The 22,647-nt window shown below is 38.1% G+C and overlaps 1 protein-coding gene across 1 annotated transcript in view; it reads left to right on the top strand.

Moving 5' to 3' along the window:
• LOC122812898 overlaps positions 1-22,647 on the top strand; it is a 121,868-nt gene that overhangs the window by 75,727 nt on the left and 23,494 nt on the right. Inside the window, exons 2-3 of the mRNA XM_044084935.1 lie at positions 16,174-19,235; positions 21,435-21,732. Coding sequence (XP_043940870.1) covers positions 16,174-19,235; positions 21,435-21,732 — 3,360 coding nt within the window. The remainder of the gene's footprint in view (positions 1-16,173; positions 19,236-21,434; positions 21,733-22,647) is intronic.

The raw sequence follows: 22,647 nt of genomic DNA, 5'->3' as shown, positions 1-22,647 counted from the left end.
CACCAAACACCATCATACTAGGTGACTTCAATTACCCTAATATAGACTGGGAACACTACTCAAGCCCAAACACCCTAGCCCAAAAGTTCCTGGAATTCATAAACTCAAATGCCATGGAACAACTAGTCACCATCCCCACAAGAGGAGAAAACATACTTGATCTCATCATCACGAACATGGGAGCACAATGTTCAACACCGCAAATATACCCCTCACTGGTGAGATCAGATCACAAACTAATCTCGCTGGAGGTCCTCATCCCACCCCCACCTGTAATAAAAAGACCACAGTAAAGAACTTCTCGAAGCCGACTTCACACTTCTAAAGACTAGTGTGGTCTCCTTTAAGGCCCCTGAGCCGACGGAAAACAGTACTCAAGCCGCTGAATCACTTACAAATGCCTTCTACCAGCACCTGCAGGACTGCATGGATAAGGCAATCCCAAGCAAAACAAAGACTCTTTGTACCAAAGGCAAGCGTCCACTCTGGTGGACCCCAGCCATAAACAAACTCTACAACAAAAGGAGGAAGCTACTACAAGATAGAGCAAAATCCTTAAAAGGTAAGACACCCTTGATCACTATAAGTAAAAACTAAGAGCTCTCATAAAATCATCCAAAGCAAATTTTGAGAGAAAAATAGCTAAAGACTCAAAAGACAATCATAAGGCCTTCTTTAGCTATGTTAGAAACCTGGGAGGAAACTCCCAGATATGCTCAGAACTAGTTCAAAATGATGTGAAGATTACTGATCCTACAGACATTGCCAACATACTGGCTGACAGGTTCAGTGCAAACTTCTCCCCCCCCAAAAGGAGAGATATCTATACCAAGCGATTGCAGCCCCCCAAACATCTCCAACGCCCAAGTGAGAACTGCTCTCTCCAAAGCAAAAACACAGCATCCATGGGACCTGATGGTGTCCCCGGCTGTGTGCTCCACGAACTCAATGAGGAATTAAACCCACAGCTAGGACAGCTGTTTAATCATAGTCTTACCTCTGGATACGCACCCAGGAGTGGCGCACTGCAACTGTGGTCCCACTTCACAAAGGCGGTGCCTCCACCGACCCTGGAAATTACCGCCCATTAGCTTGACAAGCCTTATCTGCAAAGCCATGGAGAGGATCATAATGGACCTCATAAATAAAGACATAGGAATTTGCAGACTTTGGATCCATCCCAGTTTGGCTTTGTCAAAGGCAGATCATGCCTTCTAAACTTGGTTGACTTTTTGAAACAGTCACCAAAGCCATTGATGAGGGAAAGGCAGTCCATACAGCCTACCTCGATCTGGCGAAGGCCTTTGATACAATACCCCACTCGGGTATCATTGAAAAACTCATCAGCTTAAATGTTAACCCATACATCATAAGATGGGTTGCAAACTGGCTGAGTGACAGAACCCACAGGGTCAGAGTTGCTGGCGCCATGTCAGACTCAAAGCCTGTCACAAGTGGTGTACCACAGGGCTCAGTCCTGGGCCCACTCTTGTTTGGCATCTACTTTTCCAAGTACAAGCAAACACAGGAGGGTTATGGCTGACAAAGTTTGCAGATGACTGCAAACTGGGCCATAGTAAAACACATCTGACACAGATATCCTTCAGAAGGGTCTCACAGAAACGGATAACTGGTGCCAGAGCCATGGCCTAAAGTTAAATGCCAAAATGCATAGTCATACCCTTCGGGAAAAACAAGGTTACCCCTAGCTACCAAATAGGTGGCAATCCACTGAGTACAGAAGAAGTTATCAGGACCTGGGGACCCAGGTTGATAGTAGTCTGTCATTCGACACCCATGTAGCTAAAGTAGTTAGGAAGACCTTCTACATTGCCCACCTTATCATGAAGGGATTCTCATCTAGATCAAGGGAGGTCATAGTCTCCTATACTCATCACTCATCAGACCAATGATTGAGTACAATGCCCCATTCGGAATGTATCTGACCCGACACTTGCAGCAGCTGGAGAGGCCACAAAAGTTCCTCACCAAAAGGATAAAGGGTCTCAAACATCTGTCCTATGCTGCCCGACTGAAAGAACTCCAGCTCTATTCAGTCGCCACCGCTTGCTCAGAGGTGACCTTTGCCTAACATACAAGGCCATGTCAAACCCAGATTTGATGAATATGCTTCACCTCAAAAATCTAGATCCGTCAGAGCCACAAGGGCGGAGACTTAAACCTCGACACGGCTATTAATAGGACGTGCTGGAGGGATAGATTCATCACCCAAAGACTCCCTATGCTGTGGAATAAAATCCCGGTATATGTGAGGCAGAGCACCTCGCTGGCCTTGTTCAAGAGAAATCTTGACCAATGGATGGGAGATCGCAGATATACCCCAGGGATTACCTCAGTGTCACTGCTCAACAGAGGCACAGCAAAATAATGGGTATAGTTCCCCATACTAAAGGGGTGGCGTAAGCCACAAAACTATGGGCTAGGCTTGTAAATGCCCTCGGGCAGATAGCCTAGTATGAACCTATGAACCTATGAACCTAGGAGTAGATAAACACACCACACATACAAACGTGCCCAGACATGGCTTCTATAACACTTATCTTTTTTAGTCATATGGTGCATGATGTGTCACAGAGAGCATTGTCACTGCTCATGTAAACCTACAAGATACCTCACTGTTCATTGTGTAGCAACAATGAGGTCCAGTTGACACCAGGTCCCACATGTATTGCCCTCAGCTCCCTTCACTTGTGAAAACGAGGAGAGTATCATTGTGTATACGTTGTCTAATATGAAATGTGCTAAATTTGACAGCATTTGTCTGATTATTCATGAAATGTGATGTGTAGTGGAGTGTCAGTGAAGTGTTCAGATCCTCTCAGCCTTTGATGTTTTTTTTTAATTTGTTTTCATTCCTTGGACATGTAAAAATTACCTACTATATACTTTCTTGACAACTTTAGGGTAACTGATTCTGTGGTTCTGCTTATTTGTGCAGTGATTTGTAGAGATTAAATGAAAAGGCTTGAAGGTTTAGTTTCCCTCAGGTTTGACTGCATTTTGTGGCTTCCATTCTCCAAATGTGAAATATTCTTTTGAAATGTGTTTCCCCTGACACGCTTGGTATGCCTACTGTTAGAGCTTTCCTTGTAAATAGAGAGTTTGACAGAATGCAAATGCAGAGAGAAATGGGTTCAACTCTCTTGTCTTTCATTTTCCGCTTGCAGTCTGCAGATGTGGAACATTGTACTGATATGCATTTTCCTGGCACCTTCAGTGTGACTCCTGCACTGCACACCATGTAAGCACAGTTTGAAGTATCACAGCAGAGAGTACTGGGTTCACATCCCATCAGAACTGATTTTTTTTCATAACATTTACATTATAGTACAGGTACACTGATAAGACTCTGTAGAAGTAAGGGTGTGGTGTAGGTCATCATGTTACTTTACTGTATCTGCATTCCACTTACCTGAGTTTCTCATGCCCTAAGTTCAAGTATTTCAGGCTGATGTTTGTATATATGTGTCATATCTCCTTCGTGTTTCTGCAGCCCTGATTTGGTACGCAGCTCCCCATTCCAGTCTCCTGTCAGTTTCTTTTGTTTTTTTGCCCTACTACCACCCGTTCACTTCAGCCTTAGTCATCACAGCTATACATTCTTCTCTAAGACATTTCTCTGCATTTCTTTTGCCTTGAATTATAATAATAGATCAACACTTTACCATCTGTGCAGTCGGTTTCACAATGACTAAAGTAGATGCTTGTGCAAGGTCAGTGTTCACTACAGCTATTCATACGTTACTCTGACTGCAGGTTGGTCCTACACAATATTCTTATCAGTGCCTACTGTGGCCATGATCAGGAGGTGCTGGTCACTCACACATTGTTAATGAGTATCCGGACTCATTACGCACACTTTGTAAACAATGTTGGCTTGGTCATGACTGGAGATGCAGCATTTCTGAATCCCTGTGATGGTATCTGTTCCACTACTAAATTAACTAAATGGGGATAATGATGGAGGAGATGGATCCTTATACTTGCAAGCATAAAACCTATGAAAGAAGAAAAGCTTAAAGTGATGTGTATTTCATGGAGATAAGAATGAATATCCTGTAACATATGTACAAATTCAGACAATTGGATAAAGTATTGCAATCTGTGGCTTTAATACCTAATCAAACTCATGATGTTATAATAGGTCTAGATTTCCCCCAATGAATTAAGACACTGCGGGGTAATTTAATGCGCCCAGTGGCTTTAGCACCTCATCTAACATAGTAGGTCAAGAATAGCCCTATTTCAAGGTATTATTGAAACTATTGCTGGGGAGTTCATTTGAATTTATCTAAAACAAGAAGGGGGAGCAACAGTCTGTCTGGCACACTGTTAAAATACACAGTCCTGAAATAAAAATGAATTGCTTTTTAAACTTCAAGTTGGAACAAAAATCTGTCTTTGGGTGTAAGGGATAAAAGCACCTGTGTGTTATCAGAAATCTCTTATCGGAAAACCTAATTTTTTTATGTTACTGGAAGAATTTACTGCAGAAACTGAAACGGAAGAACGCTTGATGCATGATATGGGAGCTAATTCCCGATATTAAAGTAATGAAGAATGCACGTGTGGTGACAGAAAGAGAAAGATCCAAAACATTCCAAATATTAATGTAATAAAGTATGCTTGTGTGGTGACAGAAAAGGAAAAATCCATAATTATAAATTTACTAGGAGGAGAAATGGAAACTGAAGAGAGTCCTATGTTTTCTTCTGTAAAGTCAAAACAAAGAGCTAATCAGAAAAAGTGCTCTCAGCAGCAGGTACTACAGAAATTACTGAGGTAAAATTTAAGGAATTACCAAAACCTAAAGTAGAAGAAAGACCTATGTTTATATTCTTAGGGGAAGAAGCTATACTCTCTACGTCAAGTCAGAGTACTGATGAAAGAGTTCCTGCTTGGCAGGTTTGTATATAAGCAATGGAAATTTTAATAAAGCCCAATGGGAGGATAATATATATTAAGCCATACCTCTCAACTGTCCAGATTTTTGCCTCACATTTTTGGTCTGTTCCTCATAAAATTTGTGGTCTTCTAACAAATCAATGAGAATTAAAGTCAGTAAATAATGACACACATCTGAGTTTCAGACTTTATATCATTTATATCGTTCAGAAAATGTGTGGTAACACAAAACTGTTATTCTAGCATATTTCTAAGTTTATAAGAACAATACTTAAATTCTGTCCCTGTTTTTGGGCCTTTGTCCCCTCCATTATTTTAGGATTTATCCATATTTCTTCAGCTAAGAAGTTGAGAGGTATGTATTAAGTAGGGCCAGAGAAAATATAGTCAGAGTAGAAGAATAAACAGGCAAGCAAACTGGTCCCATTTTGTAACCATATTTTGAGCTAAAATGAGTAACTATTATACAGGGTAAACAAAGACAGAAAAGAAAAACTGTTAGTGCAAACCAATTTAGAGATCTGTGATGAAATTGGAACATAGGCATATTTTAGAAGGACACATAGGGATGGACAAAACCAAAGGTAAATTTTAGCTAGGTTTTATTGGCTTTGTGTAATGAAATACACTAGAAACTTCTGTGTGTCATGTTCAGAATTTCAAAAGACTGCATTGCATCCTAGATTCAGATGTCCTCTGATATCTAAGCTTACTACTGTGGCTCTATTCAAGTAGACAGCCACAAATCTTGTAAAGTCTAATAATTGCTCCCAGTGTATTCTGGTGATTACTGACTATGCTGCAAAGTTTCCTGAAATAGTATCACTGTGAAAATCCAATGCTAAGTCAGCAAAGAGCTAGTGCTACTTTTCTCTAGGATAGGGACACAAAACAAATACCTATGGGCCACAGAACACCACTTACATACAGGAAAATGCACCAGCTTTGCCAATGCTTTAATTAGGACAGTTATGGAGTTTTCCACCCTCAAATGGATGATTAGTGTAGATTTTTAATAAAACTCAGAAGCCTGTGCTAAAGAAGGACATAGAACAAGATAGTAAAAGCTGGATCAATTACTTCCTTGCCTCCCATTTGCTGTAAGAGACAGTTAACCCAACTTTCAGCATGATTCACCCCATCTGAGTTGCTATATGACAGACATTCTGATATTTGTTGGACATAGCAAATGAGACTTGAGAGCAAGACATATCTCATGGCCTGCAGATACTGAAAATAGGTACAAAAGCCCTTGAAAAGTAGGTACATCCGACTAACAATCCTGACATCTAGTTAGCATAAAATATGAATACAAAATAGGGCATAATAGCACATATTTCTTCTCACTTCTAGTAGGAAAAAAAACATGTTTGAAAACGGATTCACTTTATATCCTCGAAATACTGAAATGTCAAAATTCAGTATTTCGAAGCTGTAAAGTCGAATTTTCAAAACAGAAAACTCAGAAGTGTGAAATTCAAAATCTCTCACACCGGAGATTTTGAATTTCATGCTATTATTGCACACACACACACACACACACACACACACACACACACACACACACACACACACACACACACACCACCCTCCCCACACACAAACACAAGCTCTCTACTGCAATCCCCACACCCCCCCACTTAAATTTTCTAACTCCGAGGTCACACTACACAAACACACACACACCACCACACAAGCTACATTCTGCTCACACACACACATCATAGCAACAAAACACACTAACACACACCACAACCCCCATCTAAAATCCTTAACACACATGCACACTTACCTGAATCCGTAACCACAGTGGAACCTCAGAAGCACGAAATTCAAAACCTCCGGTATTCGAGGTTTTGCATTTCATGCTTCTGAGCTTTCGCTGTTTTCAGGATTCCACTTTATGGGCTCGAAATACTGAATTTCGACATTTCAGTATTTCGAGCTTCTAAAGTGATTCCGTTTAAAAACAGATTTACAAAGCTGATAGAAAAATTTAGGCAAATTATCAAGGAAACAGTGTAAAATCTGTGCACTTTAATGAACTATGTCACAAACGTCTGCCATTACCAAACAAGGCCATTTCTTTTTGCATCTGAAAAAGGGAGATGAAAGATGTGTCCTCTTTCTTTAAATTACCGGTACACTAGTATGTTGGCCATGTGGTATGGTTTTCTGTCTACTAGTTATCTTTAAAAATCACATATGATGAGATGAGATTAAAAAAAATTGTGTAAAGCGGTAAATCAAGTCTGAAAATAGGGATGCACTTCTGAAAATAGATGCATCATATGACTCATGGGGGTAAATCAGGCTTGAAAACAGGAATGTTCCTTCAAAACAGGGACAGTTGGGAGGTCTGGGGAAAAGAAAGGCTGATGTAAAAAAGTGTAATAGCACTCCTCACAGACTTGCAAATTAGTTTGAAATTTGTTTTTTTAAACACCTTTACTGAATTATCATTCATAACATAGACGTACATGAGTTAATAGAAAAGAGTACAACCCATATTAACATTTTTTCAATTTACATACATTACACATCCTGCAGCCTTTCTTTGTAACTATCATCAGTCCAGTATTACATATATTGCTGAATTCCTGCCTTCCCTTAATCCTCAATCCTGCTTCTCCTAAATATTATTCTGCATGGTTTGTTTCCACAATTTCCATTTAGTCCAATATAATTTGCTCAATCCATTTTCTAAAAATCCCTCTTTTATCTCTTTCATAGTATTTAATACTTCAAATACAATTGGTTTAGACTTTGTTTTCTGTGTCCTAGTAATTCATTTTTTGGAAGCTAACATTATAAAACTTAATAAGACCTTACTATGTTTAGGCAATTCAGATTCTGTTTCCCAGCTCAAAAAATCATATCCTTAGTTACAGCCATTTGCTCACCCAATATTTCTGACAGAGTACTCTGTGGGGAATTTTTAAATCTGCCAACTTACTGCACTCCTGAAACAAACTCTCCCGGTTAACTCTTTCTTCCCCATCACACCTGCAACATTTGCTATCTTCCTAAAGAAAAAAAATCTTTGAAGTTTGCTTGGGATATAAAAATACCTATGTAGACACTTCTCAGTAAAGATCCTAAACTTTCTGGACTTTGTGGCATACTTGGGAGGCATACTTAAGTCCTCCCAATAGTCTGTTGTAAATTGCTTTTCCAGTCTGTCTTCTCAATCTTTTCTAACCTCCTCTGATCAGTTCTTGTAGTCATCATGAAATATCATTTATGCCCTACTAATTATCTCTTTTTAACAGCAGCATATGTTCTGGATTCCACTAACTAAAAACACCAGAGCAGGTGTTTCACTTAAGATCCCCTATATCTTTCTCTTAGTCTATACTCTGATATCAATCCCTGTTGGGAAAGCAGTCTCTAGCCTGCAGTCCAAATGTCTTCTTGGCCTCATCCCATTCTATTACATTTCCCTCGCTAATTATTTGCTCCCAATACCTTGGTTCCTTTGCCAGTTTTCTCCAGTATATTCCATCCCACTCATATTTGTTTTCAGTACTCCTACATGCAATCATGGCTATTGACAAAATCTCCTTTCTCCGTTCTCATGTTGGCTTAATTCTTAGAATACTTTTTGCTACTTTATGAAAATAATGTTCTGCAGGGTTATTACTCTCCTTAAGGATCTGCATCTTATATACCAGCATTGTACATTCCTTGAACTTCACCCTGCTTCATTATCATCCCCTTCCATTTTAAATTATAATCTTCTGCTTGTGTTATGTATATGGGCCTTAACTGTGTAGCTCTGAAAAATCCTGTCAAATCAAGTAATCCTAAACTACCTTGTTCTATTGAAGGGATCAACTTATCCCACTTAACTCCTGCCCTATTCCCCTCTCAAATAAATTCCTTCAACTCTTTATTAATTATTAACAGCAAAAACTTCACACAGCAAATCCAGCAAGGAAAACATGCACATGGTACTAACGTCCACTCAATTTATTAGCCGCTTTCTTCAGAAAGACTTCATTAGAATACAAATTCACAACAAATTCGCTCTGTTTAAATACTGCACCCTAATCACATTCATATTAACCAATTATTCAGTTTGAACTATGAATTAAAACATTAAAATAAATAACTATTTAAACTTTGTTAACATATGCTCTTCTGTTTCTTAAAAAACATTTAATATTCAATGTGTCATTAAGTCCAGGGCTTCTATCTGGCAATAATTTTATTTGCCAGGAGGGTTCTTTTTGTTCTAAATAAGTTTTTAAATCCCCACATCTTAAGTCCATTTGCCCCTGCTCAATGACAGAAATTTTTTTTTTGTAATTGGGACACCTTAAGGTGTGTTTGTACAAAACACTTTTCATATATTTCTTTTTAATATAATACTGGTGTTCTTTAATACATTCAAATAACCCTCTAGTGGTCATTCCAACGTAAAAGGCTAGACATCCTGAACACACACAAATATAAACAATACCCCTTGTTTGACAGTTATATTTCCCTTTCAGTGTAATGGTATACACATTGTCAGCCAACATAATAAAAGGCCCTTCTAGAATGTAACAACAGATATTACAATATTCACACTTAGACATTTCAACTGATTTATTGGAAAGAATATTAATACCCACAACTTTAGTATTATCTTTTTGTAAAAGATTCTTCAAATTGTAGTTGTTCTTATAAGCAAACTTTGGAGCATCTTCCACAATGTTATACAGTTCCTTATTCCCTTGTAAAACTTTCCAGCTATTACTAATGACTGAGCATATACTATTACTATCAGCTGTTATGTCTAAGGTGCAAGCCAACCTTCTGACCTCATTTCTTTCAACTACTCTTTCAAGTCCCTTTTTGTAACTAACAAAAGGAATTTTTAAAATGGGTGGAAAGGAAGAATTTCTTTTTTCCATAATTTCCTTTCGTAAACATTTCAAAAAACCTTCTTCACACCCTCAACTTAGAAATAAATTGGTAATAAAATTGAATTCCTCCTCAAGCATTGTATCATTAGTTGTGATTGTACTGGCCCTAATGTATTGTCCCCTAGACAGGTTCTTTTTCATAAAAAATGGATGGTTGCTACTATAATGTAAATAAATATCACCTTTCTATGTATTTTACTATCAAACTCCATGTTATCAACATTCCATTGTAATGTAACATCCCAAAAATTGACAACATGACCAACATCCCCCATTGTAAATTTAAAAAAAGTAGATTTCTCATTAATTTCTCTCAAAAAATTCTGACACTCAAGGAAAGTACCTTCTAAAGCAAAAAATAAATTATAAACAAAGCACTTGTAAAATCACACCCTATAAGTGTCCCTAATACTGAGTAATGCATTAATTTCCCACCACCCTAGCACTATATTGGCAAAGGAGGTGGCAGCTGGGGACCCCATAGCCACACCCCTTCTTTGTTTGTAAAATTGCTTGTTAAAAATAAAATAATTATTGTCTAACAAAACTTCAATCAAGCTACAATAAAAATTCACCTGCTTTGTGGGGATATCAGAAAAATTTGTAAGATACATTCTGACAAATTCTACACCTTCATCATGAGGTATTGCCATAAATAGTGAACAAATATCAATTGTACAAATAATATTTACTTCAGGCTTGTACTTATTTATTAATTACTTAATTACTTTATTAATTATTGTCCACAACTTTTGCTCTGGTTGATAAAAATATGCCTGACATGTATATAAAATTAAAGGGACTCAAAGCATTTCCACTGATTATATCTTACTATCTATGCCCATAAACAAGAGCTTCTACTTTCTCAGTTTTAGTATTATGTTTTTAGTCTCTCCCACATACCCTTAGCTGTGATAACAGAAGCCTTTTTAATCCATACTCTTACTTTGTCTTATCATGTCCCCATAAATATGAGCACTGCTGAAGCAATTTCTGTGTGGGTACATAATTTACGGCTATAGCCTTTGTTTTCATCTGTAAATATAGCCAACTTTTCTTGATTGCCATACTAATTATATACTTGCATTTCTGAGTTCCTTAGTTTCTTTGCCAAATATAAAGCAAATTACAAAGGGAAAAAAGGACAGTCCTGCCTGGTTCCTATTGTCAGACATTATTTATCAGACAGGATCCTTCCCACTGTAATTCTTGCCTCTGAGCCTTCATATATCATCCTAATTGATTATTGTGTCATGGAATGCAAATGCTTCCGTTGCCTTACTCATAAAATCCCAGCTTACTTTGTTGGTATTTTCTTACATTCTGCTTCCCTCTGGATCATTGCTGTTTTATTAGTGTTGTCAAATGTTTGCCTCCCCTTCACAAAACTACACACTACAGAAAATTGCTTTACTATAAATAGCATGCAGTTTATATCATGAAGTGTTTTATACAAATATTAGTGAGAATAACATTTTTTTTACTTACTGTTACTTTCCCCCTCTTAGTCTCATTCTAAACATTACATAAAATGGGGTATGCACTGTACAGTCCACCTACACGTTTAACAAATTCTTTTTCAGTCACATTTTCATGCAAAGCCATATTTCAGAAATATGACTGATGCTTTATAGTCTTGCATTTAGTCATTAATTTCAGTGTTGCTGATCTTCTTCCTGTTCATCTCCAATGTACTTCTGATTCTTTTAGTCAACTCCTGTGTTTTTCTGTGTCTCAAACATTTTCCTGTGGAACATTGAAAAAAGTTCCACTGGTACAGTCTCTCTATGAACTTCACTGTCCGAAGCATGAGAAGCAGAGTTAACTTCTGCTTGCTAGTTCACCTTTTTGTGTGATAAACTTTTTTTATTCCTCCTTTGCTTGTTTTCCATCAAAACATGTCTTTGATCCTCCAGGAAAAAATACTCTGAAAACAGATGGATACAGGAGCTTGAATCTCAGACTTGCCTCTTTGACATTCCCTGATTCTGGGATAAATTTGCTTCTCTTCTCCTCAGTATACAGTGAGTAATCATTTTCTACAAACACTCTGTCTCTAATTTATAATGCTTTGCCCTGCTGCCAAAGTTTTGTCAGGATTAACTCTTTCTGCTGGTATGATTCTGTCTTTAGTAATACAGATATTGCCTGCTTTCACATGGCTGGATTTAGAGCATACACATTGTGCGCCCTTTCAATTAACAAATTCTGCTGTGGAATACCATTCCAGTTGCTTATTTGTGCTTTCATAAAATTAATACAGTCTGTTCCTTCCAGTTTCTCTCCACAGAAGAATGAGCATTTCTAGTAAGGCAGGGTCCAATATTGCTTGTGGGTGAGAGACAGATCACCTCTGAACAATTTGAATAATACCGAGTGGAGTGATAGTGATTTGAGCCTGTTGATTTAGGACAGGTGTTAGAGGCTATGGATTCTCTTTGTGAGGTATTTCTATGGTCTTTCCAGTTGGTGCAGGTGTTTGGAGAGGTACATACCAAATGGGGCGTTATACTCATTTATTGGCCTAATGAGGGAAGAGTAGAGAGAGGTAATAACCTTTTTTCTGGATGCAATCCCTTTACTTATGAGATGAACCAAGTAAAAGACTTTTCTGACCACTGCCACTACATGATGGTCAAATGTGAGGTTGTTGACAACCTGAGTGCCCAAGTCTCTCACCACAGGTTCTGTGCTTAGGGGGTTGCCATTGATATGGTAATCAGTAGGGGCCATGTTTTTGCCAAATGGTATGATAATACATTTTTTTGCGTTTAACTTAAGGAAATGACTTTGGCACCAGTCATTTGCTGCTGTGAGACCCTCTTGCAGTATGTTAACATAATTTGGGGAGTCAATGACAGCACCCAACTTACAGTCATCTGTAGACTTGGTCAGCCACAGACCTTTTGTCTTTGCCTGGACCTCTGAGAAGTAGATGCCAAACAGTAGGGGGTCTGAGGACAGATGCCTGGAAAACACCACTGGTAACAGGTATGCTGTTGGAGGTGCAGGTGCCTATTTTGACCTTGTGGGTCCTATTGGTGAGCTAGTTTGCCACCCACCTGATGAGATAGGGATTTACTCCAAGTTGTGTTAGCTTTTTGATAATGCCTGAGTGGGGTTTCTGTCAAAGGCCTTGGCCAAGTCAAGGTAAGCTGTATATACTGACTTTCCCTCATCCAGGGCCTTGGTGACAGTCTCAAAGAAGTCAACCAGGTTCAACAGGCAAGATCTACCCTTGACGAATCCGAACTGGGTGCGGTCAAGTGCTTGGAGATTGCCTATGTCCTTGTTTATGAGATCCATAATAATACACTCCATGACTTTACAGATCAGACTTGTCAAGGTAATGGAGTGAAAGTTTCCAGGGTCAGTAGTGGCACCACCTTTGTGCAAGGGGATGACAATGGCAGTTCTCCACTCTGTTAGAATGAAGCCTGTACTTAGGCTGTAGTTGAATAGGGTGCTCAATGACAAAGCTAGTTCTTGTTGGCCATCATGCAGAATAGAGCCTGGGATACTATCAGGTCCCATGAAAGCTGTGTTCTTTGCCTTGGATAGGGCGTTTAACACTTGATCTATGGAGATGTGAGGTGCAGGACAAGTATCAGGGATTTTGAATGGGCCTTTGGGGGAATAGTGGGGTGAAGTTTGTGCTGAACCTATCTGCTAGCAGGTTGTCTAAGTCAACAGGATCAGTGTAAGTGGTACCATTAAGTACTAATTCGGAAATAAAACCTGAGCTTTGTCATGGAGGTTCTTGAAGTAACTGAAGCAGGTTTTGTGGTTTCCCTTTGTTTCAGAGGCTAGTTTCAATTCAGAATTGGCTTTGGAGGTTTTCCATAGTGATCTAATTTGCTTGTTGAGGCTGAGGAGGGAGTTTTTCTAATTTGGAATGTGTTCCTTTTTACCCTTGGACAACAGTTTCTTCCTTTTGTTGTAAAGCCCATTGATGTAGGATGTCTACCATACAGGTTTGTGTTTCCTTGAGGAGCAGGTTTAGTTCTGTTGGGTATGGCTGAGTCCATGCAGTTGTACAGGTGCTTGTATACTGCATTGGTGTACTGTTCAGCTTAGTTGTCTGCACTCTCAGGGGGGGGTGGTATGAAGCTACTGATACCCTCCCTTAGTAGGTTGTAATCAGCTTTTGAGAAGTTTTTTAGACTGATTACGGCAGGGAGGGCGGGTGTTGGGTGGGATAGAAACATTAAATGAGACAGACTGATGATCTGACTTCACCAGGGAAGAACATACTGTGGGAGTGGTGCAGCAGTCACCCATGTTACTGAGAACAAAGTCCAGAATGTTATCTCTCCTTGTGTGGGATGAGACGAGTTGGTCTAGAACTGATGAAGTCAAGGAATCGTTGGGTGGGTGCATTAATGCAGGAATAGTTCACCCAGTCTATGGTGGGGTAGTTGAAGTCAACAACAATCAGGGTGTTAGGGGGTACCATTATGGAGTCAAGTAGGTCCAGGTAGGAGGAGTGGGTGTCCTGAGTAATGGAGAGGGGTCTATAGCTGGCTATAACTTGGAAGGGTGTCTTTCCAACTGTCAGTTTGACACTTTTCCAATGCATGGAGTGGATGACTTCATACAGATGTTAAGCATATCAAAGTTTCTGATCACCTTAGATTTGACCAAGGGATACTTAAGCCAGGTCAAACAACCACCGATCTGGAGATGCAATCCATACCCTGTGACCTAGCCTGAACTGTTTAGAATGGAAGATCTATGCTGTTGTAGTTATTGTGACATAGTGGGTATTAGGAAGTTGGTAAAAGGAAATAAAATTGCTGTTTTTGTTGCTTCTTTGTGAAAATGCTGCTTTACAATGAAAACATGGTTTAATGTTGTGTTGCTATGTCTAATGGAAACAACAACAAGGTAAACCACACAGCAGTACAGACTGATTTGGGACACCTACAGAAGTGCAGGTTAAAGACCTTAGAACAACATGGCAGAGACATTTACCTCTTAGTGAAGAGGGACTTGTTTCACCAAGACTAAGAACTTTTGGTGGTGGACAGCCAGAAAGGTGACTTGAAGAGATGTTCACCTCTTAGTGAAGAGGGAATATTATGGCCAGGAGTAAGGACTTCTAGTGATTTCTAGCAAGAATATTTACTGGAAGAGAAATTTGATTTTGTTTGAGACAAGATTATTGTAGACAAAAGTAGTGACTCTTGGAAGATACCAGCTGAAGAGTTGACTGGAAGAAAGTGTAGAAGAGCAGGAAGACACCTGCAAAACCAGAACTGTAAGCTTTTGCCTTTAAAGAGACTTTTTTGCTGTTGAAACAAGTTTTTTTTTCAATTTTACCTTTATGCTTCACTTTAAAGTGCAATGAACTTGAAATTCTGATACTGGTGTATATAGAACATTCAAAAATGAGTATCATCTCTGAAACTAGGTCCTACCTGCTAGGCTTGGATCCAACTAGTTTTGTTCATTAAGGATATGGGTAGTATCCTACCAATACTAATACTGATACCAATACCAATACCAATACTAATAGTAATACTTCTACTAGTAATACTACTACTACTACTAATAATAAGCTATAATGTACCTCCATTGTGAAAACCCAATAACAGCATCCTTGCATCTTATGCTTTCTCATGTATAGGTAGAGAATTTCAATAACATACTATTTATTTATTTTATTTATTTTACATTTATTGACCGGGATAGTCTGACTGGATTCATGTCCATTTCAGAGTCATACTACACAAATACACATACAATACCCTACCTGCATCTGCTGCTACAAATGTACTTACTATCAAGCAAAACAATACATGAAAAAAAAACATATTGAATAAAAACTTACTGGAAAATTAAATGATGAAAAATAGGGAAGTGAGTTGTTAGCTTTATAATGCTATCCTAATCAATATATTCAAGTTATGTATACATCTCTATCTCTCTTTCTCCCAAGAGAGAGAAGTCCTCTAGATAGTAATATACAATATTGGTGCTGCTCTACTGCCATATTAACTCACGTCTTTTGCCAATACTTTCTGTGCAGTTTATCAGAAAATAGTGAGACTGAGTCAGGGTAGAAACTGGTGTTGTTATGACTGGGCAGATAAGCAACAGAGACAGTGAACAAATAATGTTTTCTTGTGTGTGTTTTGCACATATCCAAAAAGAAGACAGAGATAGAGAAAATCTTGGGTTTCTCTTGGTTTATTATTTTGCATGTGCTTGTGTGTGTGTATATGCATGTATGCATTTGCCAACTGATTTTCCTAGCATTGATCATAATGAATTTAGTCCAATGATACTGGACAGCTGCAATGACACTTTTTTGTTTTGTTTCTGAATACAGTGTACAGTGGCAACCCTCATAGTGCCCTAAAAATGGTACCCCAAAAGTCTGATGTTAAGAAATCCAAGGCAAACACAAAAAAATCTGGGCAGAAAGCAGCAAAAAATGAAACTAAGAGTTGCAAGACTGCAGGAGCAAAGTTAAAAGACAAGCAGCAAGGGAAATCTGGGAAGGTTATCTGTAACAAATATAAAAATACTCCTGGTCAGTCATCAAAAGGTGTGTCAAAGAGCCAAACTACCACCATTACAAAACAAGTCAAGGCACATAAAGGTGGCAGAAAACAAAGTGTGGAAAGTCTCAGCTCTACAGACAAAAGTGACTATGCTGAACATAACAAGAAGCTAACAGTTGAGCAGAATCAAGAAAGAATATCTAAGCATGACCAAAAGGAAGGTGCTGAAAAGTCAAATAGATTAGGAAAGTCAGTCTTAAAAAAAAGAAAGGAAAGCCATAAAGACTTACAGGAGAAATCCACTTCTGAATCTGAGGAGGAAGAAGAAGAACTAAAAAAGACAACAAAAAAAACTGACAAAAAGCAGACAAAAAATATACAGGATGCAAGCTGTAATTCAGGAAATAGCAGCAGTTCTTTCCTGTCATCCTGTGAGGAAATTTCTGAAGAGGAACAATCAAAAAACAAAGAAAAACATCCCGTAGCACCTGTAATTAACAAAAAATGTGTTCAGAAGGAGTCAAGCATGAGTGAAGCAAATGAAACCCAAGAGAGTGAGGGAAATACGGAAATGTTTACGAACAAATGTGAAGAAGTAAATAAACAGTCACGTGAGGCAGAACAGAGAGAAGTGGAAGAAATGTTGGATCAAAGTGAACCACAAGGAAGTAGCAAGAAAGAGAGCACATACAGTTCTGAATGTGAACTTCGAGTTAATGGATCTAGAAAGCTAAAGAGTAGAAGAATTAACAAGAGTGAAAAGAGGCAGAATAGTAAACCTGAAAATGAGGCTTCTGTTACTGATGCATCTTCAGATGGGAATGTCTGCAAAACTGAAAATGAGGTTCATAAACAATCAGGAGTATCCAACAAACATACACATCAAAACAAGAAGAAAAACATTATGAAAAAAGCTGTGCCTCTTGGACGAACAGCAAAGCTCTTGAATGTTGACTCAAGTTCCAAAACTTTAAGCAAAGAAGAAACAAAAACTGAAGAGAATGAAAAGTCTGAAGCAAGGGTAGATCAGGTACAAAACCTCTTTTCCATTATGCAAGCACAGAAAAAGCACAAATCTCAGATCAATCTGATATCAAAACTTGTAAAAGGGGGTTTAATGGATGAAGCAAATGATAACTTGGAAGGCGTGAAAAGTAGTGAGTCAGGAATTTCTAAAGTGAAAGAGCACAAGCCCATGCTTAGCAAACAGACTCAGATGATCTTGACCTTGACAAGCAAGCATAAAGTCATGAAGGACAAACTAGAAGACAAGCCAAAAGATGTCACTGCGAGAACAGAAGTTAGTTCAGATCCGGAATCAAATAATGCAGACTCAACAAATATAAAAAAAAAGAAGCAATTAAGCAATTCTAATGAATCTGCCTCTTCTTGCAATATTGAAAAGTCATCTCAACCACATCATTCTAAATCAGTGCAACGGCTTGATTCTGGTAACAGTAGAAAGCTTGGGAAAGTCATTGATACAGTTAAACTTGTAGGTGTGAGAAATCCAGGTAACAGTGCAAACATAACAGAGGAAAAAGAACTTGCAGAAGAACATGAAGTAGTGAAAGACTCAAATAATGTACGAGGTCGTAAAAGAGTGTCTGCTTTAAGACGAGTTGTTGTATGGCTCAACCAAAAACTACCTAAAAGTTTGAGAGTTAAGTCTAAAATTGTTACTGCAACCAGTGCAGTGGGGATATCAGGTTGGCTTATGAAAAGACTACGTAGGAAAAAGACTAGGAAGGCTTTTAAAAGACGAATTGCAGCTAAGGTTGTAAGTACTGCTGGTCTAGCAAGGTGGCTTGGTAGTCCATCTGGAAGCTCTGTTGGACGGCCAGAAGCTATAAAGGAAGCTGGGAAAGGAGACAGCAGTTATTTATTGGAGACTCTTGAGGAGGCTTTGGTGGAGACTGAATTAAGTGATTTGCAAACAGAGCTTGTTGAGGAAGACATGAATAAGTGTGATTTCTCAAGAGTGAGTGAAAGCAACCCTGAAATTGAAGACAACTTTGAAGGTGATGAAACAACTAATAATACCGATGCACGGTATGCTATAGTTTTACCACGGGTCCATCATCTTGTAAAATCAAAGGCATCATCATCTTCATCATTATCATCTTCATCATCAGCTGGACATAACAGAAGTGTTGATTCCAGACTGAGCAAAGGACTTCCATCTAGAAACACTGCAGTGTCATCACAGACTAACTATAAAGACCCAGACAGTCTTAAGTATTTTGCAGTTAAAGGTCAACAACTAAGTAGAACTACCAATGGGTACTTTGAAGCAAATCAAAAAGGCAGTGACATATTGTTTAAAGGAGACATCATAAAGGACAAAGGGAAAGCTGGAGTGATAACATTAGATAATGCTAAATTTGGCCAAGAAAGGCAGACATATACAAGATCTCATTTAAGTAACAATTATAACATAACAGAAATTATGGGCTCCCAAACAAAAACATGGAGAAGAAAGGAAGAAAAAGATGAGAGTAAAATTCTTCAGGAAAAGTCCATTAATTCTCATGAAATAATTTCTGAATTGCAAAATTCTGCAGATAGAGAGGAACTGGATGTCTCAAACTTTTACCTGGAAGAAGAAGATGCTGACAAAGAGGTTGCAAGAATCATGGAGAATTCTGTGTTTGAAACCACAGCAGAGGTTCACTGGTCCCAGAAAAAGTCAACAAGATGTGATCCAGTAGAGTGGTTAAATGCTGAAACTCTGCTACCACACCAAACCATTGAGAAGCTAAGCAAGTGGACAATATATAAGGAGCAGGATATGTCTGAACCTCATATCATCGGCTCATCAAAATCAGTATGGGAAACAGAAGGTATCAGTGAAGACATCTTTGAGGTGGACTTTACACACAAACAGGTAACTGCTAAACTATGTATTTTTGAGATTTATTTTTGATTAACTAAATATAGCGTAATACTCTTTTTATTGACAACTGTAGGTAAACAGGTTGATGTAAACCATGTCTTATTTGCATTAATAATATTACCTGCTGAAGAAAGAAAAAAGCCTCACAGTAAATGCATAGTACAGGATATTATAAACATATGTCCAACAGTTACGTAACCAGTTTTGTACTTATTTTTCCCTACGAATTATTCAAGGAAAAGCTCTAAGACTTTCCCCCAAGATGAAGGACCAAGCCACCTTTGGTATTGGTGACCAGATTCAGTTTATCTGTATTAAATAAAGACTGTGAAAACTTAACTTGCTTGCCTTTTAAAAGAGAGCTTACAAAATAAGCACGTTCCTAACTCTTGACAGAACCAATGTTTTATTTGTTTATTAAAAGCATTCACAGAACTAAATCATTGGCATTTTATATGAACAACAAACGGTTAAAACGCAGCAGATCAAAGTTAAGACTGCACGAAATCTTATGAAATCTTAAGTTAATCTTAATCAAAGGTTAAGGAAACCATACAAGAAAGAAATATGCCATAATTATGTGCCAGCAAAATAGATTCCACTTTTTTTTAAAGTATGATGCACGTATTTGCTAGTGAGTAGTTGAATCTCAATATTTTGACTTGTTAGCATGTAGAATTAGTTTCTTACTGTATGCCTTATCACTATGGGGACTTGACTGATTCATTTTCTAATACTGCTTCAGTCTATGGGGTTGGAGGAGGGGTAGCCAGAACCTGTCTTGTGAAGCAATGCACATAACATATGAAATTAATTGTAGATGGGATACCAATCCACCACAGAGCATATAGGTAGCTGTAGTGGGGAAGAGGATAGATTTAGTGCTGTTTGTGTGTGCTGATGTATGTGATGTGTGTCTGGGTGTCTTGTGTAGTGGTAGTGTTACAGAAAGGGTGTGGGTTAGAATTCGTATGGATCAGTGAGATGGTGCAGAGAGACCAGGCTCTAATTACCTGCATGTTTTCTTTTGCTTTTGCTGTGGTTTCACACTTCTTGCTCTTCCAAGACCTAAGCAGAACACCCTACTGTCCTAGCCCTGTTTTGTCTTATTTCTCTTTAGCAGCAGCTGTGTACCTGCTCAAAAATTCTTCAGTAATTCAATACTTGACAACCTCTTTATACACTTTCCAAATGCCAGGCTCAAGTATCTTGTGTTTAGCTATTCCTACAAATCACTTACTTCACTTATTCCATACCCTTCTCTCAGAGGTGGCCACCTTATCACAGGATAACCAACAGGTATATTCCTTGCTCTCTTTCTCTCTCTTTTTTTTTTTTGAGTGGCTACTTAATTTTGCCCCTTTGCATTTATTTATTTATGTTAACTGGAAACAATGATACAAAAGTGATGTGATTCTTTTAATTTGCTCAACCAAGGTTTTACAGTGACTCAAGCTTTCAGACTATTAAAAACCCTTCATTACATGATAAGTTATTCATGTTAGCAGCACTGCTTTAATGCTCTAGGAATGTACTTTTCTCCCTTCTAGATACCAATCGGCATTAGAGCACCGTATCTAATGTAAATAACTTTTAACTCCTAACCACAAAGAAGATGTACTGAGATAAATGTCTCGATACCAAAAACAAATAAGATCGATAAACCACAGTCCAAAATGGTAGCGGAGATAACCAGGCACTCTTTGGCTTAATATAACATAAAATTTATTCAGCAAACATGAACAAGCAACAGATCCACTCTCACAAAGGTGCCAAACACTTTAATAAACTTTGGATAAGCGCTTTCGTCTTGTGTACAAGACTTCATCAGATAACACAAACAATGCAACTCAGGGGTGGAAAAAAGTGGGAAAGAAAGTAAAATAGCTATAGTAGCAGACACTGATGGTATAGTTAGTGAGTATAAGGGATTCAAGCTTTTTAATTATACATCTTTAACGTTAAATGAGGAACATTTCAACTTATTTTCGAAGGGGTTTAAGTTTGTGTCTTCAGGTTTTGGTGATGTAGCAAATATTCTTGTTGATCTCAAACTATACCTTAGAAAACTTAATCTGGGTATGGTTTTTAAAAAAATCTGAAACCACTGTGAGTCATGATTATTTAGGGTTAACCAGGAGCAGTACAATTAATCCTCCCTTACATCCAGCTCTTATGTTTTTTGAAAAGTGTGTCACTGAAGAAATCTATGAAGCGAGAAAAGGGGTACCTTCAGAACCCCACAACTTGAATATAGGGGAAAAGATGCTATTAAATGAACTAAAATCTCAAACCAAAGTTCGAATCATGAAGCCGGATAAGGAAGGGGGCGTGGTACTGTATGGAACTGAAGAATACAATAATGCAATTACACAACTCCTATTAGACACTAACACTTACTCCCCAGTATCCAAGAATGAAATAACCATAGCATATGGTAGAATTGATTCTTTATTAGAGGAATATTTGCTTGAAAATCGGATAGACGGTAAAGCATACTATTATCTCAAGCAATGAACCCCATTATTCCAAATATTTTTGGGGTACCAAAGGTACACAAATGTGTCAAAGACCCCCCTTTTAGACCCACTGTGTCTGCTAGGAATTCAAAAACCCACCCCTTAGCAGTTTATGTTGACCATTGGACTAAGGAAATTGTAGTTAAGACAGACCACCTAATCAAAGACTCGTGGGAATTTTTGAGTAAGTTAACCAAGGATGTATGGAAGAAGAGTTATAGTTTTCTCAATATAGACATCAAGGATCTGTTTACTAGTATTCCGAGACATGAGGGACATGAACTCTTTAGTGAGAATTTTGTATGTGATTGGATACAGGAAGTTTGAATCTGTTTAAATAGGATTTTGTATGTGTAACCGTATTAGGGTCTGATGAAGCTATTAAGCGAAAGCGCTCACCAACGTTTTTGACCGTGTCTGAATACATTTTATGGAAACTAAAACAAGGTGACAAACTAAATAAAAACAAAAGACAGGTTTGAAAAACCAGCAGCACAGTCCAGAAAAAGCCAAATTGCACTGTTTATTCCACTATTTATAGCGCTTTTTGTCAGCCTAACGGCAAACCTCTTCAGAAACAGTTATAAATAGAGTAAAACCTTCCTTATAAATGAGTCAGGTGATCAACATTCACCAATTGCATCACTTTGTTTTACATAAATAAATGCACCTTAAAATTAAAGTAACGACTATTAGTAACCAAAAACAAAACATCGTTAAAATATAGACACGCCTACAACAGTATCCACAATACACAGAGAAAAAAAGCAATAGAAAAAACTTATATATAACTCAACCATTAGCAGGGAGAAATATCTTTTTAGCAAGTTGTGACTCATCTCTGCAAACTCTTTAATTTTAGAATGCTGCTGATTGAACATGAG

This window comes from Protopterus annectens, chromosome 10.part0 (genome assembly GCF_019279795.1).
Source record: "Protopterus annectens isolate FY-2018-M chromosome 10.part0, PAN1.0, whole genome shotgun sequence".
Lineage (NCBI taxonomy): Eukaryota > Metazoa > Chordata > Ceratodontiformes > Protopteridae > Protopterus > Protopterus annectens.
This window is presented reverse-complemented; position numbering and strand designations above follow the sequence as displayed.